The following is a 10,662-nucleotide window of genomic DNA, read 5'->3' as shown; positions in this document are numbered from 1 at the left end:
TTTGGAACTGAACTGAAGTTTTGAGCTGATTATGTTTTAGATTTTCATGTTGTCGGATGAAACTGCAGAGGAAGACCATGTGAAGTGGTCGAAAGCTCCGTGAAGAGGACTGGGATTTTTATAGAACCTCGACTCAAAGTGTATTTCGGAGTCCACTTGCTTCCATTTTTCGTGCGTGACGACGGGTTGTGTGACGGTTTCTGATCGCTGCCGACTTTCTGGTGACCTACACTCAACGGGGTCCCTGAACGCACCGCGCCGAAGCTCATTCTACCGACCTGCCGTCCATCTCTACAGCATGCTGCTGAGCATTTCCGACACCTGGGCGTTCGTTTGGTCGTCTGAGTCGACTTCCTGCGTGGTGCCTCCCTCTGGCTCCTCCCCCTCCACGACCACCGACACTCCTGGGGCCTTCGCCTCCTCCTCCTCCCAGCTCCTCCTCTCGTGGCCGGGCGACGGCTCCTTGCAGGGCTCCACAAAGATCCTGCGGACGTGGGGCCGAGGCTCCCGCTGGCGGCCCTTGCCGCTCTCCAGGATGCAGGAGGCGTGGCTAACGAAGGTGGCGTCTCCGGGCGACGGCGGGTCCGGGTCCAGCTGCTTGGTGGTGTAGACGCCCTCGGATAAGGACCCCGTGTGGCTCTCCACGCTGTGGCCCCGGAGCCAGCGCTGGGGCCCGCTGAAGTACTGGCCCCGGTGGCTCCTGGAGAGCAGCTTGCGTTTGGTGGGGGGGTTGGCGAGGGCCCTCAGCGGGGGGGCCACGCCCTCCTGGGGGCTCCCGGACAGCGAGAGGCCCTCCAGGGTCCTGGTGGTGTCGGACAGAGCCGGGGACAGGGAGAGGGACGGGGACGTAGGCGAGGTCCTGGTGGTCCTGGTGGTGTCGCATAGAGCCGGGGACAGGGGGAGGTCTGTGAAGAACCGAGGGGACGTAGGCGAGGTCCTGGAGAGGGAGGGGGAGCGAGGCAGACCGGAGAGGGAGTGGGGGAGGAGGGGGGAGAGACGGAGGTCTGTGGGGGGGCAGACGCTGTACCTGAGAGACAAAGACACAGAGGACAGTTTTATTATCGATACTCGTCTCTGAAGAAAACCTCCAGACAGGAAGTTGGATCAACCAATCAGCTTTGATCGACTCCAGACAGGAAGTGACAACATCGTCTAAAGGTCGAGCCAAAGCTCCCAACGATCCCAGTAAAGAGACCACTTTAACTAACACAGTATACAGAATAAAGTTCATGTACAAATACATTAAAACTGACCAAAAGGAAGAATATAGAAAAAATAAAAACAAGCAGGAATGAAATGATCAACAAGCGTTCCTTCACAGCAGAATTATAAACAGATTGAATTCATACCTGTACCTGTACTTATAACTGTACTTGTGCTTGTACCTGTACTTATAACTGTACCCATACTTGTACCTGTACTTATAACTGTACTTGTACTTGTACCTGTACTTATAACTGTACTTGTGCTTGTACCTGTAACTGTACTTGTATTTGTACTTGTAGCTGTACTTGTAGCTGTACTTGTACCTGTAACTGTACTTGTAGCTGTACTTGTACCTGTTCTTGTAGCTGTACTTGTACCTGTAACTGTACTTGTAGCTGTACTTGTACCTGTACTTGTAGCTGTACTTGTACCTGTAGCTGTACTTGTAGCTGTACTTGTAGCTGTACTCGTACCTGTAGCTGTACTTGTAGCTGTACTTGTACCTGTAGCTGTACTTGTAACTGTACCTGTAGCTGTACTTGTAACTGTACTTGTACCTGTAACTGTACTTGTAGCTGTACTTGTACCTGTAACTGTACTTGTAGCTGTACTTGTACTTGCTGTCACTCAGCTAAATGTTTCCTCATACTTCTCTCTGTATTCTACATGTTTGTGTCTCGTGTTCAGTCTGAATGTCGTTTAACATCAAGAGTTTTAAGGTCTCAGACATTTAGATTTATTCATCAACACTTTCTTTAAGTCTGCAGACTTTGACAAAGGGAGTTACCCACAATTCATAGCAATGTGACGTTAAACACGGGGTTACCTGTGGAAGCATGGAAACGTTAAGAAACAGAGAGGATGAAACATGTACGTATTATATTTACACAGAGATTATTCATCAAACCTTTATTATATATTATATATATTATTATAGAACCACGTCGACGTTTAACTCCGGGAGGAAGAAGTCCACAACATGTTGCGACGTTGTCACGCTGACGTGATGTTACCATCAATATTTACACTCAAACATTTAACCGGAGACGTCATCGAGTCCCTGAGGGTTCAGGGTTTAAGGTTCTTGGGGGGACCCTGGTTTTGGGTCTCAGAGAACTGACCTGAGCTCGTGGATCTGGAGCACGTCCGGGGCGCTGCCGCCCAGCGAGTGAACGGCCTGCTGGGAGAGATCCTGAGCCGGAGAGTAGAGCAGGTCCAGGTCTCGGGGGCTCAGGGCGTCGCTGGAGTCGTAGTCGCTGTCGGTCGGCAGGAAGACCTCCGAGGACCCGTCCTCGTCCGATCCGAGCAGAGAGTCTGACGCACGGAGACAAAGATCGCAGAGTTATTTGATTAAATCTACGTTTTAAAGCGGAGCTGCTGAGCGACGACCCACCGCTGACGGCCTTCCTCCGGCGGAGCTCCGGCGAGGGCGACGGCGTGGGCAGGAAGTCCGTGTTGGAGGAGGTGGAGTCCGTCTTCTGCTGGTCGCTCTCTGCCGCGCTGACGTCCACCAGGCTGGTGACGGGGACGCCGCCGCGAGGCTGCTTGTAGCGGGCGTACTGGAGGGCGTCGGTGATCCAGCGGAGGTCACGACGCATCTCGTCCAGCTGCTGTTAGAGGTCAGAGGTCAGAGGTCAGAGGTCACAGGTTCATTTCACTCACTTTTTATTTTGAAAATCAAGACCACAGAGAGAAAAATGTGACGGAGCAAAAAAAAGAACCAAAACGTCTTCGTGTCTGTTGAGACGAAGTGGAAACGATTAAAAACGTCAACGGAGTCGAGATGAGATGAGATGAGATGAGTGTTTGATTTGGAGGAGAACGAAGAGACACGAGGTCAAGATGAGGTCAGACGACAAAGCAGGACACACACACGCACGCACACAGACACGCACGCACACACGCACACACACTCACACACGCACGCACACGCACGCACACGCACGCACACGCACGCACGCGCACACACTCGCACACGCACGCACACGCACGCACGCGCACGCACACACACGCGCACACACGCGCACACACGCACACACGCTCGCACACGCACGCACACGCACGCACGCGCACGCACGCGCACACACGCGCACACACACTCACACACACAGACACACGCAGACACACACACACATATGCACAGACACACACACACACACACACACACACACACACACACACACACACACACACTCACACACACACACTCACACACACACACATACACACACTCACACACACACACTCACACACACACTCACACACACACACACTCTGACGCTGAGCAGAGAGCTGCTCCTTGGAGACGTCTCTGTGTCTCAGTTTGTCTTAAATCATAGATCTGTGAAGCTGCTGTCACAGTCTGATCTGCTGCAGACGGAAAGTTCCTCCTCCGAGCGAGGACACATGGACACGTGGACACGTGTCCATGTGTCCTCGCACGCACGCGCACGCACGCACACACACGCACACACACACACACACACACACACACACACACACACACACACAACGATGACATCATCAGGTTAACATGATGTCATGTTTTATGATCTCTTATGAAAAGTTACTACTGAAGTCAAACAACTATTGACAACAACGTGTCAATACTGCTCGTTACATGAAAACTGTCTTTTCAAAATAAAAGAGGTGAGGAGGTGAGGGGCTGAGGAGGTAAGCAGGTGAGGAGGTAAGGAGGTGAGGGGCTGAGGAGGTAAGGAGGTGAGGGGGTGAAGGGCTGAGGAGGTGAGGGGCTGAGGAGGTGAGGGGCTGAGGAGGTAAGGAGGTGAGGAGGTGAGGGGCTGAGGAGGTGAGGGGCTGAGGAGGTAAGGAGGTGAGGAGGTGAGGGGCTGAGGAGGTGAGGGGCTGAGGAGGTAAGGAGGTGAGGGGGTGAAGGGCTGAGGAGGTGAGGGGCTGAGGAGGTAAGGAGGTGAGGGGGTGAAGGGCTGAGGAGGTGAGGGGCTGAGGAGGTGAGGGGCTGAGGAGGTAAGGAGGTGAGGGGGTGAGGGGCTGAGGAGGTGAGGGGCTGAGGAGGTGAGGGGCTGAGGAGGTGAGGGGCTGAGGAGGTAAGGAGGTGAGGGGGTGAAGGGCTGAGGAGGTGAGGGGCTGAGGAGGTGAGGGGCTGAGGAGGTAAGGAGGTGAGGGGGTGAAGGGCTGAGGAGGTGAGGGGCTGAGGAGGTAAGGAGGTGAGGGGGTGAAGGGCTGCGTGTCGGTTCCTCACCTGGATGTAGTCCAGGATCAGCTGGTGTCTCTGTTTAGCCGACGCAACCTCGCCGTCACTGATGGCTTCTCGCAATGCCTGCTGGGTAATGAGAGCGTCCAGGTCCAGCACGGAGGACAGGCGGCAGTACAGGCTGATGAACTTCTCTTTGAAGGTGCAGAAGTGAACTGAAGGACGAAAGAAACACCGAGAGGAAGAGGAGGAAGAAGAGGAAGAAGAGCCAACGATGGAAATAAATCCACAACTATAAAGTTCTCAATTAACCAAAACAAAATAAAAATAAAACCACAAACTGACATAAAAAACATTCTGTAGATGGATGTAAAAACAAATATGTATTCAAAAAACAAACATTTACAACATTTTGTATTTAAGAAATGTATTTAAGAAAACAACTTTTGGATGTGAGAGGACAGAAATCATCTGACAATAACCTGTTAATCTGGACGGTAACCTGTGTTAATCTGGACAGTAACCTGTGTTAATCTGGACGATATCCTGTGTTAATCTGGACGGTAATCTGTGTTAATCTGGACGATATCCTGTGTTAATCTGGACGATATCCTGTGTTAATCTGGACGGTAATCTGTGTTAATCTGGACGGTAACCTGTGTTAATCTGGACGATATCCTGTGTTAATCTGGACGAAATCCTGTGTTAATCTGGACGATATCCTGTGTTAATCTGGACGATATCCTGTGTTAATCTGGACGGTAACCTGTTAATCTGGACGGTAACCTGTGTTAATCTGGACGGTAACCTGTGTTAATCTGGACGGTAACCTGTGTTAATCTGGACGGTAACCTGTGTTAATCTGGACGGTAACCTGTGTTAATCTGGACGATAACCTGTGTTAATCTGGACGATATCCTGTGTTAATCTGGACGGTAACCTGTTAATCTGGACGGTAACCTGTTAATCTGGACGGTAACCTGTGTTAATCTGGACGGTAACCTGTGTTAATCTGGACGATAACCTGTGTTAATCTGGACGATATCCTGTGTTAATCAGGACGAAAACCTGTGTTAATCTGGACGATAACCTGTGTTAATCTGGACGGTAACCTGTGTTAATCTGGACGGTAACCTGTGTTAATCTGGACGGTAACCTGTGTTAATCTGGACGGTATCCTGTGTTAATCTGGACGATATCCTGTGTTAATCTGGACGATATCCTGTGTTAATCTGGACGGTAACCTGTTAATCTGGACGGTAACCTGTTAATCTGGACGGTAACCTGTGTTAATCTGGACGGTAACCTGAGTTAATCTGGACGATATCCTGTGTTAATCTGGACGGTAACCTGTGTTAATCTGGACGATATCCTGTGTTAATCTGGACGGTAATCTGTGTTAATCTGGACGGTAACCTGAGTTAATCTGGACGATATCCTGTGTTAATCTGGACGGTAACCTGAGTTAATCTGGACGATATCCTGTGTTAATCTGGACGGTAACCTGTGTTAATCTGGACGATAACCTGTGTTAATCTGGACGGTAATCTGTGAAAATCTGGAGGATGAGCAATGAGAATCTGGACTAAAGCAGGTTATATTTGGATTATAACCCGCGATAATCTAGATGACAGCAGGTAAAAATCTTGATGATAATTGGTGAAAATGTGGGACATTTTTGGGGGAACTTTTGTAAAGAAGTGCCATAAATCTGGTCCCATATTCAGAGAGTTTTCCTCAGAGAGACGCAGCTGGTGAGGAGGTCAGTGTGTGTACAAAGAGGCAGTATTGTGCAGTGTGTATGGGTGTTATTGACACATTCTTGTGTGTGTGTTTGTGTGTGTATGTGTGTGTGTGGGGGGGGGGGGGGTCAGCAGAGAGGCCGTCCTGCTGGAGCCTGCAGTCTGATTTAGTGCTGCTCCCTGCAGACGGAGGTGTGTGTGTGTGTGTGTGTGTGTGTGTGTAACACAGCTCAGTCTGTCCACCTCAACACAGTCAGCACAGACGACCTGAATGAAGCTGCATCAATGTGTACGTAGCATTGTAGCTCCTTTATATCCTGTTTACTTGAATCTACATTAATGCATCATATAAGAACATCATGTGAACCTCGGATCTCTAAAAAGAACAAACAGCTTTGTGAAGATGAGTTTTGCATCTGATCCACGAGGCTTTTAAAGACTTGATTTAGCTGAAGGACGAGGGTTTTCTCTACACATCTGGAGATACGTGGTTTTACCTGGACAGGAAGGGGATGAACGACTGTCATCTGAAAAGTAACTGGTTACTAACTTAAAGGTGTGTGTGTGTGTGTGTGTGTGTATGTGTGTGTGTGTGTGTGTGTGTTGTTACCGAGCTCGAACATCTGCAGAGGGAGGTGGAGGAACCCTGACAGCGGGGTGTAGGGGTTGGACTGTCCGGGGGCGGAGCAAACGTCGTCAGCCGCCGGCAGCAGCAGCAGGAAGGAGACGCCGTGACCGAGCTCCACGACCTCCTGACTGTAGAGGCGGAAGTGACGGGCCTGCGAACACACACACACACACACACACACACACACACACACACACACACACACACACATAATCTGGATGATAATCTGTGATAATCTGGGCAATAACGGTGCTAATTTTGGACGGAAATCTGAGTAGAAAACCTCAATCTCAAGATTTCAATAAAGGAACAAAGCTGGAAAACTGAAATAAAACCTTTAATGTGAATCGTAAATTAAGTTTCTTAATCTCTTAACGATAAAAATAATTTACTACGATTACGACGAAAACAACATTTACATGAAAGATATATAAATGTAGAGAAGATCCTGATATAACTATTTAAGAGAATTACCACCTAAAAAACAAACCAGCTCAGATTTTAAGCATAAAACAAACTTCAGAGGGAAATGAATCAGTTCAACAGACGAGTCCTGATTCTCAACATTCTCCTCCTTTAACTGCAGACTGATGCTGAAACTCATCATGTTAACGGTCGTTACCTGAGGCAGAGGTAGGTTCAGGTGTTTCAGCAGAGACTTGATCGCCGTCTGCAGCTCGTAGTACAGTAAAGGGGCGTGGCTTTCTGCACTGGACTCCGCCTCCTCCGCCTTGTCACCTGCAGCCGACAGCATCTGGATCCAGTCCCACTCCTCCCTGAACCACCATCACATACAAAGTGTTCATATTTAGTCTCCACTGTGACCTGGAATAGTTCATATTATATTAATACGTTTTAAAAAGACCAAAATACCAGCACGTTAATCAATAATATATATTTCATACAATAACATGATCAGCTGCACATGTTAACATTATTAAAGAAGGACACAATCAACAGCAGCTTCAGTCCAACGCGAGCAAAATTCACTCTCGCGCGAGACGGACTTTTGCTCGCGGAGTGATATAAAAGCGCTCGTCAAAGGAAAATACGCGAGCGGCTGTTTGATTTTTGCGCACGCATGGATCTCATGGATCATTTTGACAGTGATTTGCCTTCATACACACACACACTGTTATTCTTCTATCTTTGTAAGGACTACTGTTTCTCACTTCACACGTTCTCATCTCTGCAGAGACATTCCTGTTCTGGACACCAACGAACAGAAATACTTCAGGTAGCTCTCAGCCAATCAGATTGGACCCAGCTCAGAAGAGACACACACACACACACACACACACACACACACACACACACACACACACACACACACACACACACACACACTGTGTAGCGTAATACGGTCTCATTCCTCAGAGTTTCTCTGGAAGTTGTTTTCAGATTCTGTCAGAGGAGAGACACAAGTATTCATACACATGAATACATGAACACACACTCACCAATGATCTCACTCATGATACAAACTAAGGCTGCACAGTTAATCTAATATTAATGTCAATCCCACAACTAAATGAACGTGATTGACTGCGATATTGACGTTTAAAACTACTGGTAGAAAACGTTGCTGCGTGTCAAAATCAAGCGCTCCCTAAACTAACCGCCACCAGGGGGCGATGCAGATGTTTGGAGCTTCACATCTGCTGCAGTGAAATGAGAGGTTTTCTAAAGGGACTCTGGTGCTCAGGAACACTACCTCATTAGTCCACAGGGGGCGCCAGAACCAACACTGAATGAAAAGGTTCCTCATAGTAAGTTGGGTCCGATTTTAATGCAAAGATTTGTCCACCAGCAGGAATGTTGTACAATGTGGGAGTGAAAACATTTTGATCAGAAGTAATAATCATTCCTGACGTAAGAAAGTGTTTGAATTATGACTGTAAATGAAGAAGTGTTGTTATCCACCATCTGTCTTTAACTCATCGGTGTGTGTTTTTATACCTGGACACGTTGGAGTTTTCTCTTATGCGACTGTGACAGAGCATGTTGGGGGTCCGCTGGGACACCAGGACTTTGATCTGGTCTACAGAGCTGCTGAGCTTCAGGTAACCCAGGTACAGTCCCGGGGCCAGACGGTGGGTGCTGCGCCGCTGGTACGCCAAGATGTCCTGCAGGAGTTAACATTAGCATTAAAGTTATCAGAGGAACAAGCTGAGCTAACGTTAGCATCAGAAGTCTGGATCTTAAGTTATCAGAGGAACAAGCTGAGCTAACGTTAGCATCAGAAGTCTGGATCTTAAGTTATCAGAGGACCAAGCTGAGCTAACGTTAGCATCAGACGTCTGGATCTTAAGTTATCAGAGGAACAAGCTGAGCTAACGTTAGCATCAGACGTCTGGATCTTAAGTTATCAGAGGAACAAGCTGAGCTAACGTTAGCATCAGACGTCTGGATCTTAAGTTATCAGAGGAACAAGCTGAGCTAACGTTAGCATCAGACGTCTGGATCTTAAGTTATCAGAGAGTCTTTAGAGACTCTTGGGTCCGAGGAGCTTCCTCACCTGTATGGTGATGATGAGGATGTCGAGGGCGTACGGTTCCTCAGGTGTGGACAGGGACTTTCTCTGGCTCTGCAGCTTGGTCACCTGCATCCACTTCCCGCTGAGCAGCGAGTGCTGGCTCTCCACGTCGCGGATGGTCACCAGCAGCACGTTGCCGTGTCGGTCCTTGATGGGCTCGTAGTGGACCCGGCCCAGGTTGTGAGTCCCCAGGAGGTTCTGCAGGAAGAGTCGGTACACACCCACACACCTTCATATGTTAGAACACGATAACAACATTCAAATGATTTATATGTATAGATATATAATCTGCACTTGTGATTCAGTTTATTCACTCTGTGTGAGCTTTCCTTTGTTCAGGTCTTTTTTCTGGGTTCTGACCTGCAGCTGGCTGGCGGCGGTGAGCATCTTGTGCCGAGCCTGCAGAGTGGAGGATGAAGACATGGACACCGACATACTCTGTCTCAGCCACCGGACGTCCTCCCACATACAGGACAGCTGCAGAGACAGACAGACATTATTCATCTAAACTGAGCAGCTTCTATTGTTCGTTTTCTGTTATTTATTAAACAACTGGATCTGAAGTTATCAGAGAAACAAGCTGAGCTAACGTTAGCAAAGCTGAGCTAACGTTAGCATCAGACGTCTGGATCTGAAGTTATCAGAGAAACAAGCTGAGCTAACGTTAGCAAAGCTGAGCTAACGTTAGCATCAGACGTCTGGATCTGAAGTTATCAGAGAAACAAGCTGAGCTAACGTTAGCATCAGACGTCTGGATCTGCATTAAGATGGAGACCACGTACTGCTTTGCATGTTGGGTAATAAAGCCCCCGTAGCAGCCGTTACCTTGGTGAACCAGAGGAAGTCCTGCATCAAGGAGCTGCTGTAGGAGTCGTCCACCTCCACGATGGGGATCTGGTCCTCGGCCGTCACCAGTAAACTGTCCTTGTGGTAGAAGACAGCAGCCAGGTAGATCCCCCTGTAGACCCACAGCACAGGGCTCCATTAAAACCAGGTCTAGTGATGGACAGGATGTGTGTTTCTTCTATTGATGTCATTGATAACATCAGAGAAGTGAAGCATTCAAACAAACAGCAGCAAATACTGACTTTGAAGGGGACTATTTTTAGTTTAGTGAGTATTTGTGGCAGCAGGACTTAGTCAAGAACAGATATTATGTATATTTATACTTCTTTAAAGGGTCCTGTGTCAAATCAGATGTTTTTATTTACATTTTGTTCAATGTTATTTTTAGACTTGCGTAGTTTGTTTTTGTCTCTTGAACTCCTTCAGAGCTTCAGAACAAACCTCCTCAGAGTCTTCACAAACTTGTTGGAGGAGTTGAAGAGATGCTTCAGACTTCTGGAGACAGACTGCTTCCTGCTCGGGTTCTGGAGCT

The 10,662-nt window shown here is 48.3% G+C and overlaps 1 protein-coding gene across 1 annotated transcript in view; it reads right to left on the bottom strand.

The window, feature by feature from the left end:
- Positions 1-291: 291 nt before the first annotated feature.
- ankfn1a (ankyrin repeat and fibronectin type III domain containing 1a) overlaps positions 292-10,662 on the bottom strand; it is a gene marked incomplete at its 3' end in the record, with an annotated part of 35,325 nt that continues 24,954 nt past the window's right edge. The window contains exons 10-20 of the mRNA XM_079182270.1: positions 10,572-10,662; positions 10,110-10,242; positions 9,645-9,761; positions 9,267-9,482; positions 8,708-8,874; positions 7,371-7,524; positions 6,731-6,899; positions 4,427-4,593; positions 2,600-2,816; positions 2,328-2,520; positions 292-1,027 (exon numbers count right to left, since the gene is read on the bottom strand). The exon at positions 10,572-10,662 is cut by the window's right edge and continues 9 nt beyond it. Coding sequence (XP_079038396.1) covers positions 292-1,027; positions 2,328-2,520; positions 2,600-2,816; positions 4,427-4,593; positions 6,731-6,899; positions 7,371-7,524; positions 8,708-8,874; positions 9,267-9,482; positions 9,645-9,761; positions 10,110-10,242; positions 10,572-10,662 — 2,360 coding nt within the window. The remainder of the gene's footprint in view (positions 1,028-2,327; positions 2,521-2,599; positions 2,817-4,426; positions 4,594-6,730; positions 6,900-7,370; positions 7,525-8,707; positions 8,875-9,266; positions 9,483-9,644; positions 9,762-10,109; positions 10,243-10,571) is intronic.

Source organism: Pholis gunnellus (genome assembly GCF_910591455.1).
Source record: "Pholis gunnellus genome assembly, chromosome: 21".
Taxonomy (NCBI): domain Eukaryota; kingdom Metazoa; phylum Chordata; class Actinopteri; order Perciformes; family Pholidae; genus Pholis; species Pholis gunnellus.
The sequence above is the reverse complement of the archived record's forward strand: the minus strand, read 5'-3'. Positions and strand labels throughout refer to the sequence as shown.